This window comes from Coenobita brevimanus, chromosome 47 (assembly GCF_032717465.1).
Source record: "Coenobita brevimanus isolate Jiangsu-jjx chromosome 47, ASM3271746v2, whole genome shotgun sequence".
NCBI classification, from domain to species: Eukaryota; Metazoa; Arthropoda; class Malacostraca; order Decapoda; family Coenobitidae; genus Coenobita; species Coenobita brevimanus.
The window spans coordinates 20233711-20253715 of NC_137000.1; the positions used below are offsets into that span (position 1 = coordinate 20233711).

At 40.7% G+C, this 20005-nt stretch overlaps 1 protein-coding gene across 1 annotated transcript in view; it reads left to right on the top strand.

Annotated features, from left to right (window-relative positions):
* Positions 1 to 20005, top strand: part of LOC145399112 (solute carrier family 23 member 1-like) — a 753597-nt gene that overhangs the window by 89600 nt on the left and 643992 nt on the right. Inside the window, exon 4 of the mRNA XM_080271856.1 lies at positions 4887 to 5089. Within this exon, the coding sequence (XP_080127982.1) occupies positions 4887 to 5089 (203 nt within the window). The remainder of the gene's footprint in view (positions 1 to 4886; positions 5090 to 20005) is intronic.

Consider the following 20005-nt stretch of genomic DNA (forward strand, 5'->3'; position numbering starts at 1 on the left):
CAAACATGTCGGCTTGTCTTCTGGTAGATCAGCTAAGTCTGATTTCATGAAATTCAAATCCTTAAACTGTTCCCTGCCCCAGCCGGAATTTGAACCTGGGTCCGGTAGGACTGCATGCCACTTCTCTACCGATTGAGCCACCGCCTCCCCCATTTGCAGGAAGTTTTCTAATTATTATGAACATTAACAAATTACTGCAGTATGGGAGTACAAGTTGCAAGGGAAGGGCAAGATTTCGCGTGCACACACATTGCACCGAAATATTTGATAACCGATTAAATGTGAACATGAGAGAAAACACACACACACGCACACACAGATGCACTTCCAAAAGGAAGAAATAGAAAAACTAGGAAGGGAGGCCAATAAGAAAGACACAACCATCAGTGAACTAACAGTAGAATTGAGTACACTTAGGAAGAAAATGAGTGAAATGGCAAGTACAGTAGTCAATCACGAGAGTGTTATGGAAGAGTTCAAAAATGACACAGGACAATTAGGCAGTCTTATAGACCAAAGCAGTGATACTGAGAAGATAACACAGGTGAATGAAGCTGTGCAAAGCTACAAAAACGATGTGGAAACCACGTATGCTGAAATGGTGAAAGTAAAGAAAGACTTAGAAACAAGGGTGGAGGAAAAAAGCATTAAAAAGGAAGTGAAAAGAATAATCCAAAACAACCCAAAGTTAGTCAGAGATTCAGTAGATATAAACAAATCTATAGTAATCACTGGTACAGAAGAGGAAGAAGTAAAAAAACAAGATCACAAGAGACAAAAAGGAGATGGCAAATGTAATGAGCTTACTGAAAGAAGTATCAGAGGAAATCTGCAGTAAAGACATAGAGGAACACAAAAGGTTAGGGAAATATGAGAAAAGCAAGACAAGACCTCTAAAGGTAACTTTCCAGAGTGTAAACACTGTGGAAGAGATACTAAAAAATGCAAAGAATCTTATGGAAAAAGAGGAGTTCAAAAATGTATGGATAAAAAGATGCCTAACGCAAGAGGAACTGGAATTACTGAAAGAGAAAAGGGAGGAAGCAAAAACAAAAAATGAGGGAAGATCAGAAGAGGAGAAGAAGAAATTTTTTTTACAAAATAATAGGATTGCAGGTACGAAAGTGGTACACAAACAGGATGGAATAAAAAGGAGGAAGGTAGTAGAACCATGTCATGACGAGTATATAAACAAGAAGATTAAGTTGATGTACTCAAATATGGATGGAATGGTATCTAAATTACTAGAGATGAATGATTATGTCAGAGAAAATGAACCACAAATAATCTGCCTAACTGAAGCAAAATTAACACCAAGGATATCCAATGACATACTAAACTTAGAGGAATACAATATATGGAGAAGAGACAGAAATTTAAAAAAAGGAGGAGGAATTATAATATTAACTAAGAAAAATCTAAAAGTCAATGAAATAAAACTAGATATACCATCACAAGTAGAACTGATTGCAGTAGAGATCAATACATCTGAAGGTAAAGTAATTGTAGCCAATTTGTACATGCCACCCAGATCAAACACATGGGAAAGAGACGAATATGAGGACCTGGCAGAGAGTACAATTCAGAGTTTAAGATCATTACTACATAAAATGGAAGAGAAATCGGAAAGAATTATACTAACTGAGGACTTCAATACAAATATAAATTGGAATACTCTAGATATAATTAGCCAAGAAAGCAGTTGGGACCAAATGCTCCTAGATCTCGTGCAGGAGTTTTTCCTAACGCAACATGTGAGGGAAACCACCAGAAAAAGAGGACTTGATGTACCTTCAGTGCTAGATCTAATATTTACTAGGCAAGAAAATGATATTGACAGTTTAATATATCACCCTCCACTCGGCAAAAGCGATCATGCAGTACTGAATTATAACTTCAGGATAGCATATGACATAGTAAACAGCAATGACAGTTACAAAAAGAGCCTAAACTATAAAAATGGAAATTATCAAGACCTAAAGAAGTATTTCTTAGAAGTTGATTGGGAAAATGAGCTTAGAGGACAAGATTTAAATGCTGTATATTAAAAATTCCGTGAATTTTATGAAATAGCAGTCCAGAAGTACATCACACAGCACAAAGAAGCAGAGAAAAAAATACAGAAATGGTTCAATACAGAATGTAAAAAATCAAAAGAAAGAAGAGATTTGTTGTGGAATAGATACAGAAGACACAATAGTGAAATGGCGTATAATAATTACAAACAGGCAAGAAACGATTATACAAGAATAAGGAGGGAAGCCCAAAAACAGTTTGAGGAGGATATAATAAATAAAAGTAGTGATCAACCAAAGCTGTTTTACAGCTATATCAGAAGCAAAACCAAAGTAAAAGATATAATACAATCCATTATGGACGAGGGAATCACTTATACACAAGAGAAAGATATTTGTGAAGCACTAAATAAGAATTTCCAATTAGTTTTTACAGAAGAAAAAAATTTTGAGAGGGACTATGTGGAACATGTATGTCCACACATACTACCAGATATACAAATAGCAGAAAAAGTAATACAGGAGGAGTTGAGTAGATTAGACAGAGGAAAAGCAAGTGGTTCTGATGAAATTTCATGTTGGGTATTACGAGAATGTGCAAAGGAGTTAAGTAAACCATTATTTTTAATTTTCAAGAAATCCTTGAGTCAAGGTAAACTACCTGATATTTGGAAAAAGGCAAATATTGTCCCCTTATTCAAGAAAGGAAATCGACAAAATCCACTCAACTACCGACCAGTATCACTGACCAGTGTTGTAAGCAAAATATTAGAAAAGCTTATAAGAAAAGCTTGGGTAAATCATCTAGAAGAACACAGTATGATAACAGAAAGATAGTTTGGTTTCAGAAAAGGAAAATCATGTGTTACTAATCTGTTGAGCTACTATGAAAGAGTAACAAACAAAATACAGGAAAGGGAAGGATGGGTGGACAGTATCTATTTAGATTCAAGAAAGCTTTTGACACTACCACACCAAAGACTTTTACGGAAACTGTATCATCAAGGAGGAATTCGAGGCAAATTGTTTTGTTGGATGCAAGACTTTCTCATAAAAAGAGAAATGAGAACAGTACTAAGAGGAAACTACTCATCATGGAAAGAAGTGACTAGTGGAGTACCACAGGGTTCAGTGCTGGCACCAATCATGTTTTTAGTGTATATAAATGATATAAACAGTAACACTGGAAATGAGAGCTATCTGAATATGTTTCCAGATGATGCAAAAATACAAAGGAGAATTACTAACACAGACTCTTGTAAAGAGCTACAAGAAGAATTAAATAAACTTCATGAATGGAGTTGTACATGGCAAATGGAATTCAATGTGGACAAGTGTCATGTAATCAAGTTTGGTAAAAGTGGAAAAAGACCTGATTGGGATTATAAGTTAGGAAATAAAACCCTATACACATCAGAAAGAGAGAAAGACCTAGGTGTGATTATCAATAACAGACTATCTCCGGCTGACCACATCAGCGAGAAGGTACGGAACATGTATACACTGCTTACAAATATGAGAATAGCATTCACATACATAAATGAAGACATGCTAAGAAGGATAATAACATCATTCATCAGACCAACCCTGAAGTATGCATCAGTAGTCTGGAGTCCTCATCTCAAAAAGCACATAGACAAGATTGAAAAAGTTCAAAGGGCCGCTACAAGATGGATACCAAGCTTAAGGGACTCAAGCTACGAAGAAAGACTAAATAAACTGAATCTACCAACACTACAGGAGAGAAGGAAAAGAGGTGACATGATAATGCTATAGAAGTGCATATCAGGGAAGGAGAAAATAGACATAAATGATTACTTAACATATGGAGAAGCATCAGCAAGGGGACACTGCAAAAAACTGCATAAGGAGAGTTGATAAAGACGTAAGGAAATTCAGTTTCCCAAACAGAGCAATTGATCAATGGAATGCACTACCGAATGAAATAGTGTGTGCCAAAACAATTCACAAATTTAAGGATATGTACGATAAATATGGTTTAAGACACGGGACAGTACGAGCTTGACTCATTCCTGTAAAGATACAATTAGGTAAGAACAATTAGGTAAGGTAAGAACACACACACACACACACACACACACACACACACACACACACACACACACACACACACACACACACACACACACACACACACACACACACAATGGCTGAACAAGTAGCTAAGATGGTGCATGTGTGTATTGTATGTGACCATGGCTTTTTGGTTTGTTTTAAAAATAGGTGCAAATATGTACTGTATATGGGTGGTTTTATTGTTGTTTGTTTTATAATTTAAACTTCTCTAATTAGTATTCTAGCAAAACATATCTTTAGGACCAAGAGGATTGTAATGAAGTGATTCTAAAAGTGTAGTTCTCAGTGTAAGACTACTATACTGCAGATAGAGGAGTCGTATGTACAGTACAATGTATAAGGATATTGTATTTATTGTGAAGGTTCAACGGTTTCGGTCTGACTTAAACCCTCTTGGGGTATGGACGGACACTAAACATAAGCATGTATTACACATACAGTATGGTGATGGTCAGGAGGGGGAGAACAGGGAAGGCGGTCGGGGCTGTTCGGCCAGATTTCCTAGGGAACAGCTACAAGGAAGGTGGGGAGCTAGATATCACAATAGGACGTATTTTTGTGGGATTTATTGGTTTCATAACACCTCTTTCCTCAGCAATTTATTCTGTGCATTACTTGATATTATCTTGCATGGTACTGATGCAATACAAATAACACAGAAGAGAAAAATGATTAAAATGGAATATGCATAACCAAATTGCTCACGAAAAAATACCACTTACCTTCTATGCCAACTAGTATTTCATGTCTGGCCCTCTCTCTCTCTGAAACCAGATTGCCCATCGTGCAAGGAGGGACCTTCAGTTTCCTCGTGCCGACCATCGCCTTTATCAACACTGCATTTCCAAAATGCGAGGACCTTCCCTTGGCCAATATGACGGTCACTCAACAGGAGGAGGAATGGAAGGTTCGCATGAGAGCGGTGCAGGGAGCCATAGTGGTAACAGGCATCTTTCAGGTCGTGATTGGCTTCACAGGTGAGGATCCCATCATTGTTACTGATGTTAGAAAGGTTTAGATTATAATACTACATATTATGACCGGCGTTTCTTGCTGGAAGTTTGCTCTCATTCAGCCTGCCCCGAAGAGGAGTGACAGTCCTAACCCTCTAATTATCGCTCAGTTGCATTAACATCCTGTATTTCTAAAGTTTTTGAATCTATTCTTAACAGAAAAAAAAAAAAAAAAACATTGAAGCATCTTTCCTATCACAATCTTTTTCCCGATCGGCAGTATGGGTTCCGCCAAGGGCACTCCACAGGCGATCTTCTCACGTACCTTTCAGACTCCCGGTCATCCTCCTTTCAGGACTTTGGAGAAAGCTTTACCATTGCACTTGGCATCTCAAAGCCTTTCGATTAAGTCTGGCATAAATCTTTCATTTCTAAACTGCCCTTCTATGGTTTCTGTCTTTCTGGCTATGCCCTCATCTCTAGCTTCCCCTCTGGTCATTCTATAGCTTCTCTTGTAGATGGCCACCGTTCCTCTCACAGAGCTATCAATAGTGGTGTTCCTCAGGGCTCTGTCATATCAACTATGACCTAAGTTGTACATCTGACCCTATCCACTCATACACTGATGACTCTGCCCGTCATCTTTCCATTTGCTTCCCGCAACGTCCATCTCAGCAGTTACTTCAATAAACAAAGGATGAGGCTATGGCACGCCTAATGTCTGATTTGGTTTGTATCTCTGATTGGGGTAAAAATTTATCTTGTTTTTAATGCATCAAAACTCAGTTTTTAAATTTTTTAACCCAACAAAATCTTCCATAGGGGTATCCTCTAATTTTTAACAATATCTAACTCAGTCCGGGATCATCTTTAAACATACTTGGGGTTTCATTCTCTAGGGATTTATCTTGGAAAGATCATATTACCTCCCCTGTAAAATCTGCTTCCAAGAGATCAGATATGCTAAGCCAGCTCGATGCCTTCCTTACCCCTGCACAGTTTTTGACTTTAAACACGGGTTTTATTCACCCTTGAGCAGAGTACAACTCTCATATGTGGGGAGACTCCCCGTATACATCTCTTCTCAACAAGGTGGAGTCAAAGGCTTTTCGTCTCATCAACACTCCTTCTCTTACTGGCTCCTGTAGGAAATATATTCCCCAGAGCAGTTGCGCTCTCTACTTTTTAAAATAGTCGTCCCTGGTTAGAGAGCAGAGGAAAACCTGAGATCGTGAATATCAGTTCAAGCGATTTTTATAACCCAGAAATTACGTTCTCAGTAATAATTCTTATTATTAATAAATTAAATGCTACTGCGTCTAACCCTCGTGGACGACTATCATGTAAATACATGTAATTGTTTGGAAAGTTCCATTGACCTAAACAGCGTCTGCGCGTTAGATGACGTGACTAGAGGATGAGAAGCCTTACATAAAGCAGATGAGTTTAATATATTTACATAGGTCTATCTATCTATCTATTGTCAGACACCTTAATCCCGCATGGGGTGGCCACAAACAAATCGCCTCCACGTCGCCCTGTCCCCCGCCATTTCACTGCCCTGCTCCCAGCTCACACACCCCTCTCTCATATACCTCTCCACTCCATCCCTCCATCTCATCCTTGGCCTCCCCCTCCCTCTCCCCCCTCCACCTCACTCACATACACTCTCCTCGTCAGTCTCTCACCCTCCATCCTCTTCACATGGCCAAACCACCTCAGTGTGTTCCTCCTAACGCTTCCTATCACATCCACAGCCACACCACAACGCTCCTTATATCTTCATTTGTCAGCCTGTCTCTCCATGTGACTCCACAGGCTCCCCTTAAATAATTCATTTCCACTTCTCTCACTCTTGACTTGTGTCCTTCCAACAACGTCCAAGCTTCACTTCCATACATTAGAGCTGGTATCACAATACTGTCATGTAATAACTTTTTCACTTCCATAGGTAAAGGGAATATTTGGTTTGGCTTTAGTTTAATTAAAACTAAGATTAATTAGTTAGATTTGCCCTGTATATATCATGATGTAATCTAACTGTATTTAGCATCCTATGAGAGAGAAAGAAGCTTGCCGCGTACTGCTCTCTGCACCTGAAGTTTGTCGAGCTAGCAGCTTGTATATACACACCTCAAGGACGCCTGGATGCCCAGGCAACCGACCTAAAGTCAGGTTCGTCGTCATCTGCTGTCCGACTCCTTCTAGCTAAGTAACCTTTACGAATTGGCCAATTCAGTGGGGGATTAGCTAGGAGACAGGAGAGTAATAATTAGGTGTCTAGGTATCAGTTACGGTACACTTAAACCTAAGAGACTGATGTGAATTTACATGAGGATAAATTTTTGGTGCCTCGAGTGAGGATCTACGATTTGTTTACCAGAGATTTCTTGCATTTTTGGTGTCGAATGAGTATACCGACTTATACAAATTAAAATATTTCTGACATTTTTGGTGCCCCCGGAGAGTAAGGAGAGCAGATGTGTGCCGAAGCACTGAATGTGTTTAAAGTTGCTTTTGTTGGGCAGAGCCTACTACCACGTTCGGTTGATGTGGAGGACGTGGAAATACGTATTTACCGCGCTCCGGGTGGAAGGGCAAGTTCCTTCTCCGATCATGAAAGGCTGAATGCCGTATTAGATTGGAAGCTTGACCATACTATCCTTTTCTTGAAAGGAAATTAGATTCATGAAGATGTGGAAACGGAGTGTGGGGATAAGATATAACCCGAGAGGTTTAACAGCCCGGGGGGATAGGTTTGATATTACGGACTATCCCTACACTCCTCAAAATTTAAATGATTAATTAGCTGAGACGGAAAATGAGTATTTTGGAAATTGAGTGTGGGGATAAAATAACACTAGAGGTTTAAGAACCCAGGGGAATAGGCTTGATTTTGCGGACCTTATCCCTTAACTCTTCAAAATTTAAAATAATTAGATAATTACTAAGCTGGTGGTAAATTTGTTGAAATTAATGGTCGAATTATTAAAATAGAAATCATTCAACATGTCTGTTTCCTTGTTGCAGAGATCTTCTAGCAGTAAGGCAGGATGGGTAACAAGAGCCATAAATGACTGCAAACAATCGTTAGACGAAATATCTTTGTCCAAGGAGAAATTAAATGTCTTCTAAATATATTGAAAGAGCGATGGACTAAGTATGAAGAAAGTTATATAAATTTAGAAGCGGCTATAGTAAAGGCTGATGATAAAGATCTCTTAGAGTCAGAGACTACGAAATTTGAAGGTAAATTAGAAAAATATTTGATCGTAATAAAGTCACTAGAGTCAAAATTAGCTGAGACTGCCGTGGAAACACAAGGTGTGGAACAGCAGAGTAGAGCTGTACTACCACAAATAACGCATCTGGAGTTTGATGGAGAGCTGAATTGGAAATTCTTTTGGGACCAGTTCAAATACTTAGTTCATGACAGAACCGATCTCCCTAAGGTGAGCAAACTCACATATCTCTTAGGACAGGGCAAAGGAACATCTTATCAGCTGATAAAGGAAGTACCAGTGGAAGAAAATAATTATGAGGTGGCCTTGACTGTTCTTAAACAAAACTATGAAGACAGGGAACAAGTTATCACCCAGTTACTGAAGGCTCTAACTGAATTATCCATACATAAACATGATTTTGATTCCTTGCAAAAATTTAGAATTGCAATAAGTTGTAATTTAAAGGCCTTAGGTACGTACGAAGATATTAAGGCATCAGACTGGGTGCTTTCAAGAACTGTGTCCTTTAAGCCTCTACCAAAAACCAAGGATGCCTTGTATGGTAGGAACCATAAGGATAATTTCTCCTGCGAAGATATTGAGGAAGGCTTGATGCAACTCTGTAAACATTTGCAAGGCACAGTAAAACCTACTGGGATTAAACAGGAGGCTGAAATAAGGCAAAAACCCACTAACCAACTGGTTGGGAAACTTAAGTCAGAGAAGACTAAGTACGTGCCTAAGGAAGAGATAGGTACTTTTCTTAGTTCCTTGAAGGCTGAGGATAAAGTATTAAAGACAAGGAATAGACAAGCTGATGAAATTAAGGAAGTAAAACCTTCCATGGTAAAGGACGGGAAAGTTTGTGCATTTTGTGGTGAACAACATTCCAGTGTATCTTGTCAACATTATCCTGAGTATGCTTCTAGAGTAGGAAAGCTTCAGCAACTGGGGTGTTGTATAGTCTATATGAATTCCGAACATACTTCCGCGGACTGTAAGACTAAATTGTCTTTGTTTTAAATGCAAAAAGGATCATCATCATAGTGCTTTATGCCCAAGGATGAAATTTGAGGTTCCTAAACCTGCAAGCGTCAATATGAATATTGCAAAGGGGAATGCTCCAATAGTAACGCCAGCTGCAGTTCTAATAGCAGATGTGAAGGTATTGATTGAGAATAAAAACCTATTAGTATGTACCCTTTTTGATACTGGTGCTCAGAGAACCTTCATTTCTGCAGACAGTGTGGAGAAATTAAAGTTACCTATTATTGGCAAGGTAAATCTAGCCATTACAGGATTCTTAACAACTAAAGCTCAGTCTTTTTTTTTGTTAGACCTATAATACAATTAGGCAGATATAAATGTCGTATAACAGCAGCTGTACTTAATATGGAGACAAGTATATACATAAAAGTACTGATGGAAACCTCTGATCATCTACAAGGCTTAGGGATAAAGTTGGCTAAACGGAATGTAGGATCAGATACTGTGGGTCCCATAAAAATGATAATTGGTTCTGATTATTGTGGGAGATTCCTACATAGGACCTTAAAGAAGAATAAGGTACAGTTGTTCAGGAGTCCAGGGGATAACCGTATTGTGGGTCAGTTGCCTTTTCCAAAACAAGTTAAAGGAAAGGCCAAAGTAGCAGACTCAGTCTTTGTTACCCCCACACAGTCATTGATGGTAGCTAGAATAGGTGCAAAATTAGAACCTACTCAGATAAATGACTTGTTGGATGAGCATATTGAACCTGTACACAATTTGCGGGACCTGGACAGTGTAGGAATACACTCTGAGGAACCAACCCCTGAAGATAAAATAACTTTGGATTTGTATAACCAGTCCGTGGAATTTAAGGATGGACGGTATTGGGTAGGATTACCATGGGAACTAAACCATTCGGAGTTACCAGCAAATTACTAAACAGCTAAAGCTCAGTTAAATTCTCTTCTAAGAAAGATGAGAGAAAAACCAGAACATCTAACCCTATTTGATAAACTACTCCCATAAGGATAGTATTCAATTGTAGTAGTAAAGCGTCCAAGGGATCAGCTAGCTTGAACGATTGCGTATACTCTGGACCTACACTAACGGAGAAGTTAGGGAATGTGTTACTATGACTTAGAGTGAAACCTTATGCTTATACAGCAGACATTAATAAGGCTTTTCTCAGAATAGGACTGAGAGAGGAGGATAAGAAATTTACAAAATTCCTCTGGCCTCATGATCCTCAAAATGAGGATAGCCCATGGAAGACTTACTGTTTCTGATCGGTGCTCTTTGGCTCTTGTGCTAGTCCTTTCCTACTTTGCAACACTTTAAAGCATCATTTTGAAAATGCCAAATGCCCAGAAAATAGGGCAGGGTTTTTACATGGATAATTTGCAAGGTGTTGCTGATACAGAATCGGAGGCTATGAAGGCTTATGAAGTAGCCAATTCCGAATGTGGGAAGGCAAATTTGCCGTTACAGAGCTGGAATACAAATTCACCGCTTTTGAGGAATAAAATACAAGAAGACTATCCAAATTCTGACGTTCCCAAAATTCAAAATGTGTTGGGTCTGAACTGGGATACAACAGCTGATGAAATAAGTTTGAAACCAATTAAGTTCTCTGATGTCACTCTCACCAAGAGTTCCTTGTTAAGTCAGGTCTCCACGTTATTTGACCCATTAGGTTTGGTCAGTCCTATAGCTATCAGTGGCAAATGTTTAGTGCAGGAGGCTTGGCGAGAAAAGTTAGACTGGGCCACGGAACTAGGTGAGACATATGTGGAACAATGGGAGCAGATTAGAAAGGAGTTTGAAACCATATCAGGCATATGTATTCCCAGGAAAATAAACAGTAATAAGTCGCATTTACAGATATTTTGTGATGCTTCTCAAAGGGCCTATGGAGCAGTAGCTTATTGTGCAACAGGAGATGATAGTAAGATTATTATGTTCAAAGCCAAACTTGTGGTTTAAAGGTCCTAAATGGTCACCCACTAAAGATTGGCCTGAGCAGAATCTCTATCTATCTATATACCTAGGCTGCTTCCCCCAAGGAAAGGGAGGTAGCCGAGACAGGACGACTCACTCTCCATTTACTCATCCATTCAAACACATTCATTCGCATCTTAGCCCCAAAGGGGAGAACGGACAGATCCTCACCGCACCACACCGCACAAGGGTCAACTGGGCAATGCAATCAGTGACATCCGCAGCAGGGCCCGACAGCAGAACTGGTTTACCCCTGCCACATCATAACAGACCCATCCCCTTACCCGCACCTGACCTGACTAGCTGATCAGACCAAATGCGGGAGAATATCCCCTCAGGGCTGCGTCATCACTTATTCATTCACAATTTCTCTCCATTTATTTCTGTCACGCACAGCCACTCTTCCTTGCTCAACAGACATCCCTCTCGCATCCAGCGCTCTCTTCACACTGTGTTAGGAAGAATACTGCCACCGTATTCCCTGCGTGTCGTAAAAGGCGACTAAAAGGGGCGGGGTGAGGGGACTAGGGACCCCCTCCTCTGTTTTGTAGTTCCTAAAAAGAGACAGAGACTGAGCAGAAACGGTATAATATTGCTTAGGTTGGTGTAGTAACCTTGGATGCTGTAGTTCCTGAGCCAGAAGTAATTGATATCAGCCGATTTTCATCAGTAAGACAACTTATTAACACTACTAAATTACTTGTTGAATTTTTGAATAAGAAAGTGGGGTTTCAGGAGTTAGATCCCATGGAATATTGGCTGAAAAAGATACAAAGGAATTATTACGGAGAGATATATGACCATTTAGGTCAAGGCACTGGGAACAAGAATAAGCTGGTAAGAGATTTAGGCTTGGTCTTAATTGATAGGGCCTTACTAGATGCCAGGGCCGAATAATAAAGGCTGATTTGTCTCTCCAAACTAGTAGGAGTACACTGTAGCACCAGTCGAGCAGGGCAGTACTCCCGAGGTGGATGGAAAGCTGATGACAGGGAGAGCTGGAGCACCCGTTTCATCAGCTCTCAGGACTAGTTCCTGACAATCCCCCTTTGCTGAATTTTTTCAGTGTCTCTGTAACACAGAGAGTAGGCCAGCATGCTCTCCAATACAAGTTTCAGTAACTATCTACACCAAACTACATGCACAGTACACACTACACTTCCTTTTCCAAAATTCAAAAGAAAATTATGGCTATCCAACACACCGCCTCGGAGTCCCGGGGGGGGAGGGACCATAAATGCCCCCACCTTCCGCCCCTCTCCCGGTGACGACTTGAGCTGGTTGGAATCATTGTCTGACGCACTTCTTCATTTCTGCAACATTCGTGGCCTTTCCTCTAACTTTTGCGCTGTTGAGAACCACCTCACCTCCTCTAAACCTCACCTTCTCTTTCTAACTGAGACTCAGTTGTCTGAGGCAACTGACAGCAAACCCTTTTCTGTACCCTCCTACTTTCTCTAATCTCATTTCAAAGCCAAAGGTGGTGTATATATACACAACGACTTATCTTCTCTCGTGTTCCTGAACTCGATTCTTCTGAATTCTCTACACTCTGGCTTCGGCTATCCTCTCATTCTCTGACTAAATATATCTGTGCTGTTTACTTATCCCCTAATGCTACTGACTATCAAAAATTCTTCAACTATCTTATTTCTATGATGGAACACATTCTATCCATTTCTCCTTTCTTGGAAATCTCCATTTTAGGAGATTTCAATGTTCACCACCACCTTTGGCTCTCTTCTCCTTTCACTGATCCACCTGGTGAACAAGCCTTCATCTTTTCTATCCTTAATGACCTAGAGCAGCTTGTACAGCACCCTACCTGTATTCCTGACCGCCTTGGGGAGAGCTTCAACATACTTGACCTGTTCCATACTACTAATCCTTCTCCTTACACTGTTAATCTTTTTTCTCCATTGGGCTCCTCCGATCACAAGCTTATCACCTTAACCTGTCCTATTGCTCCGGTATGGCCTGTGGACCCTCTAGTGAAAACGTCGTGTATGGCACTTTGGAGCTGCGGATTTGGAGGCCCTTAGGCAGTACTTCTCTGATTTTCCCTGGAATGATTATTGCTTCCATGGCCGGGAGCCATCTGAGTATGCCTGGCGCATTATGGAGGTTATTCTCTTGGGCATGGAAATGTACATTCCTTTCTCATAGACTTTGACTAATGCAAGAAAGCCTTGGTTTAATCATGCTTGTTCTAATGCTGTCTGCAACAAGGAGAGGGCCCATAAAAGGAACCAGAGCCAACCCACCCCTGATTCACATCTTGCTTATGTTATTGCCCGGAATCACGCTAAGTCTGTTCTTTGCTTTGCTAAAAATAATTTCATCCATTCTAAATGCTCTTAACTCTCCAACTCGAATTCAACCCGCTCCTTCTGGCACCTTGCCAAAAACCTTTCTAACAACTTTACCTCATCATCCTTCCCTCCTCTTTTCTACTCTGATGGTTCTGTAGCTATTTCTTCTACTGATAAAGCAGATCTCTTCACTCAGACTTTCTTCTCCAATTCCACCTTAGACGATTCCGGTGCTGTTCCTTCTTCACTTACCCCCTCTGACTTCCTCATGCCTGACATTAAAATTTCTTCAGCTGATGTATTTTCTGTCATCACGGGCCTCAATACTAACAAGGCATATGGGCCTGATGGAGTCCCTCCTGTTGTTCTCAAGAACTGTGCTTCTGTGCTTACACCCTGCCTAGGCAAACTCTTTCGTCTTTGTCTATCAACTTGTACCTTTCCTTCTTGCTGGAAGTTGGCTCTCATTCAGCCAGTCCCAAAGAAGGGTGATCATTCCCAACCCTCTGACTATCGTCCAATTGCCTTAACATCCTGTATCTCAAAAGTTTTTGAGTCAATTCTTAATAGAAAAAATTTAAAGCATCTTTCCTATCACAACCTTCTTTCTGATCGTCAGTATGGGTTCTGTCAGGGACGCTTCACTGGCGATCTTCTCACCTACCTTTCAGATTCCTGGTCATCCTCCTTTCGGGACTTTGGCGAAAGCTTGCCATTGCACTTGACATCTCAAAGGCTTTCGATCGAGTCTGGCATAAATCTTTAATTTCCAAACTGCCCTCTTATGGTTTCTATCCTTCTATCTGTGCCTTCATCTCTAGCTTCCTTTCTGGTCGTTCTGTAGCCGCTGTTGTAGACGGCCATCGTTCTTCTCCTAGATCTATCAACAGTGGTGTTTCTCAGGGCTCTGTCCTATCACCAACTCTCTTCCTTTTATTCATCAATTACCTTCTAAGCTGTGCATCTAACCCTATCCACTCGTATGCTGATGATACCACCCTTCACGTTTCCATTCGGTTCCCACAACGTCCATCTCAGCAGTTACTTCAACAAACAAGGGATGAGGCTATGGCACACTTGATGTCTGACTTGGCTCATGTCTCTGACTGGGGTAAAAACAGTCTTGTTGTTTCTAATGCATCAAAGACTCAGTTCTTACGCCTATCAACCCAACAAAATCTTCCACAGGTGTACCCACTGTTTAACAATACTCAGCTTAATCCTGCATCATCCTTGAACGTGCTTGAGGTTTCATTCACTCGGGACTTATCTTGGAAAGATCATATTACATCTCTTGTAAAATTTTCTTCCAAGAGATTAGGTGTGCTAAGCCAACTCCGCTCTTTCTTTACCCCTGCACAATTGTTGACTCTATACACGGGTTTTATCCGCCCCCGTGTGGAGTACAACTCACATGTGTGGGGAGGTTCTCCACATACAGCTCTTCTCAATAGGGTGGAGTCAAAGGCTTTTTGTCTCATTAACTCTCCTCCTGTTAATGGCTCCCTTCAACCTCTGTCTCTTCGCCACACTGTTGCATCTTTATCTCTTTTCTATCGCTGCTTCAATGGTCGCAGCTCCTCTGAACTGTCGCAGACAGTTCAAAGGAGCAGCACCCTCTACGACTGGCGCGTAACACCCGTCAAGCAGCAAAATATCATTCCTTTTCTGTCCAACTCTCTAATGCAAGAGTTAACCGTTACTCCCAGTCCTTCATTTATGCAAGAGGTCATTTCTGGAACTGTTTCCCTCTGTCTGTATTTCCTGCTTCCTATGATCTCTAGTCTTTCAAACGCCGTGTGTCCAGGCATCTCAAAATGATCGGATTTGAATTTGGCTCTCTCTTGTATTTTGTTATTCTCTTGGAAGGAACAGTTTTTGCGGGCTCGTTGCCTTTGGTTCCTTCTTCCTAGCTAAGAAAAAAAAGACATCCCATATTATTACCCAAGAGTTGATACTTTGTACAGTTAATTATAAAGGAAGCCCATGATTTGACTCTTCATGGAGGTGTGCCGCAGACTCTGGGCCGAATCCGGGAAAGGTACTGGATCTCTAAGAGTAGACAGTCATAAAGAAATATCTCAAAGGTTTGCATCACATGTAGGAGGTAAGAACAACGACCATAAGACTATCCAGGACCACCTGCCTTACCAGGGGATAGGGTAAATGTGAGTCGGCCCTTCAAGGTAACTGGAGTGGATTACACAGGGGCTATAACTGTTACGGGTTGAGGGAACTCCCCATAAAGTTTTCATATGTCTATTTACTTGCACTTACACAAGGGCAGTCCATCTAGAAATGGCGGAAGATCGGAGTTCAGATATTCCTGAACGTATTTCGAAGATTTGCTGCTGGAAGGTCTTGTCTTAACAAATTAATAAGCGACAATGGAACCAATTTCGTTGGAGCAGCACCTTTACTTTTGAACATAATGAATGACCCAAAGGTTGAGTTGGGGCTAGGAATCCGAAATTGTACCTGGTAGAGTTCCAAGAGCACCATGGCAAAATGGATTTACTGAACAAACGATCGGTGTTGTGAAGAACTGCCTAAGGAAAACTTTACACAGAACTAAGATCACAAGAGAAGATTAAGAACAGTGATAACTGAAATTGAAGCTAGAATTAATAATAGACTACTAACCTATTTAGATGACACTAGCGTTTCGATTGACACTGGTTCATATGGCAGAAAGCTCTATCCGGTGCTTTGTGTGGATGTCCAAGAAGCAGTAGATGATCCTATCATAGAAAATAATGAATTAGGACAACATCTATGGGAGGGATACCAACGTCTGGAAAAGGTATTAGATACTTAGAATAGATACTGGAGTGAAGAATATCTTCTGAGCCTACGAGAAAGATTTTATGGGGCTCAGGCTGCCAGTATCAAGTCTGTTATAATCAGGGGATGTGGTCTTATTGAAAAGAGAATAACCAAGATCCCAGTGGCCATTAGCTAAGGTGATCTCCATGCACCCAGATTCAGTGGGGGTGCTGAGACTTGTAAAACTAAAATGTAGGGGACATACCAACATAAAAACTATTGATAAACTGGTACCCCTTGAGTTAGCGGCTATCCCGGATACAGGGGATGGTGGAGATCAAGTGGGTCAAGATGCTTGGCCTAGAAGGGCTGCCGCACAGGGTTCTCGAGACCTATGGAGAGAACTCCTGGCTAAAGGTCATACTCGTATTACATGATACAGCGTATCATTTTTCGCCCAGCCCCAAAACAGTGGGAAATATTTTCCCCAGAGCAGTTGCGCTCTCTACTTTTTAAAATAGTCGTCCCTAGTTAGAGAGCAGAGGAAAACCTGAGATCGTGAAAATTAATTCAAGCGGTTTTTATAACCCAGAAATTACGTTCTCATTAATATTTTTTATTATTAATAAATTAAATGCTATTGCGTCTAACCCTCGTGGACAACTATCTTGTAAAGACATGTAATTATTTAGAAAGTTCCATTGACCTAAACAGCGTCTGCGCATTAGATGACGTGACTAGAGGATGAGAAGCCTCACATAAAAGCAGATGTGGGTTTAATATATTTACATAGGTAAAGGGAATATTTGGTTTGGCTTTAGTTCAATTAAAACTAAGATTAATTAGTTAGATTCGCCCTGTATATATCATGATGTAATCTAACTGTATTTAGCATTGTAATTAATTAATAGTTGGCACCTTCAAACCCTATGAGGGAGAAAGAAGCTTGCCGCGTACCACACCCTGCACCTAGACTTCGTCGAGCTAGCAGCTTGTATATACTGTACACACCTCAAGGACGCTTGGATGCCCAGGCAACTGACCTAAAGCCAGGCTCGTCGTCATCTGCTGTCCGACTCTTTCTAGCTAAGTAACCTTTACAAATTGGCCGATTCAGTGGGGGATTAGCTAGGAGACAGGAGAGTAATAGTTAGGTGTCAAGGTATCAGTTACGGTACACTTAAACCTAAGAGACTTATGTGAATTTACTTAAGGATAAATTTTTGGTGCCTCAAGTGAGGACCTACGATTTGTTTACCACAGATTTCTTGCATTTTTGGTGTCGAATGAGGATACAGACTTATACAAAGTCAAATATTTCTAACAGCTCCCTTCAACCACCGTCTCTTCGCCACGCCGTTGCATCATTGTCTCTTTGCTGTCGCTACTTCAGTGGTCACTGCTGCTCTGAACTGTCTGCTAGCATCCCTCCACTACTACAGTGGGCGCATAGCACTCGTCTAGCAACAACCTGTCATCCCTCTTCTGTCCAGCTGTCTAATGCAGGAGTTAACTGTTATTCCCAGTCCTTCATGTATGCAACATGTCAACTCTGGAACTGTATTCTTCTCTCTGTATTTCCTACTCCTTATGACCTCCAGTCTTTCATATTACTCAGTGTGTCCAGGCATCTCGAAATGAATAGATCTTGTATTTGGCGCTCTGTTACCTCGTTTTTTTTTTTTTTTTTTTTTCGTGGTGGGAACAATCTAACGGGCTTCATTGGCCTTTGTTTCCTTCTCCCTTTCATTAAAGAAATGTACAGTACGGAACGGAACTGTAATATTAAAGCAAGTCGGTAATGCTCTCAGTTAATTTCACTGGAATGCTTAAACATATATATTAACACATACATGAACATAAGATGACGAAATTTTCATCCTATACATGTGAAAATGGTAACTTAGCTGATAAATGGAGTTGTAATGGAAGAAACAGTACCAAGTGACTGGGTGAAGAGTCTAACTGTTAATGTGTATAAAAGAAGAGGTGATGCAACTGAGGCAGTAACATTTAAAACTGTTAGACCCAACACTGAAGGTAACTGAGTCAGTGAGTGCTATATGAGAAAGTGAGTATAAATGAAACGCAGTTTAGTTTGATGCCTGGCAGGAGTACGACTGATGCAATATTCACTGTCTGTCACCTGAATGAGGAATACCTCAGAAAGAAGTGAAAGTTGTACGAGATATTTGTGGACTTGGAGAAGGGGTTTTGGAAGAGTTCTAAGAGTGGTGGTAAATGCGGTATGTGAAAACTGTGTTGATTAATGGCTCGTCAGTTTGTTGATATTATACAAAGGAACAAATTCGTCAGTGAGAGTAGGCGGAGAGTTTTGTAAGGAATTTTCGATCAGTTTTGAGGTGCAACAGAGCTCTGACCTGCTTCCATTGCTGTTTATCTTGGAACTTGGAGCACCGTCAAGGTAACATGGAAGTGAGCTATTTTAAGAACTTTATATGTTGATGACTTGGCTTTGACTACAGAAAGCATGCAGGAGGCCAGAGAGAAATTAAATAGGTAGGGTATGGGATGGAAGTAATGGTAATGAACGTTAAAAATGGTACAACGAAAGTAATGGTCAGTAGGGTAGGTGTGAGGACGGTGATATTGTGATAGAAGGTGCCTGGCCTTGAGCAGTATGTTAAAAAGGGAGCTGGGATGAATTGTGTCCTGTGTACAAAATGTATACTAAATGAGTTCACAAGAGATGTAGTGGACATAGAGGTAGACTGTAGGATGTGAGGAAATTTCAGAGTGCGGTATGTAGGAGTGATCGGGCTGTTGGTGACAAGGAAAATTCAGGTTAGGGTGACATCCGCTTGAAAATGCATGGATTAGTTTTGCTACGTGGGAGATACCCTGAGTACAGGAGTAAGACTACAGACAAGAATGCGAAATGGATGGAAAGTTCAGGGAACTATTACATCTCCAGACTGAAGGGGCTCTCCTTACCTGCAGTGGGTACTCTAAAAAACACATGAACATTTTGATGTACAGCAGTGAGTATCAGCCCATGAAAGAAAAGGATACATGCACATTGGGACACAATGAAATGAGAATGTTGAGATGGATGGGTAGGGCATCTCGAAATGACAGATCTGAGCATAATGTGCTGCAAGGGAGATTTGGTACAAGACATAATAAGTGATGCAAATCGGTAGGATAAGAGGGGTTAAGTATGTTGAGAATAAGAGGGAGGGTGGTTGGCTGTAAAGGGAAGAATGCCAAGAGGTAAACCGAGGAAGACCTACAGTAGGATGACGTCGTATGTGAGAACCAATGGGACAGGACTTCGAAAAGGGAAGTGGCTAAGATCTTGACATATGCAGAAGTGCCATCAGGTGAAAAACCTACAAATGCTGGCATGGCACACGGTCTTTAAACGTAACGGAACGGAACGTTTATTCCCCATGTGCATTCGAAAAATTATATGCAGCTGCAACATTGTTTCTTAGGTCATGTTCTTCGATAAAATTTTGTATGTTAATTTCGTTTCAATCTTTGTGGAAAGCCTTGTCCTTATCACTAGAGAAAAGCATCTACAGAGCCACCAGAAGTTCATGCAGCTTATACGATAGTTAAAAAAAATATACATGACTCAGCACTCAGTTTTGGATTGTGACCATGACGTTTGACCGATCGTCCCC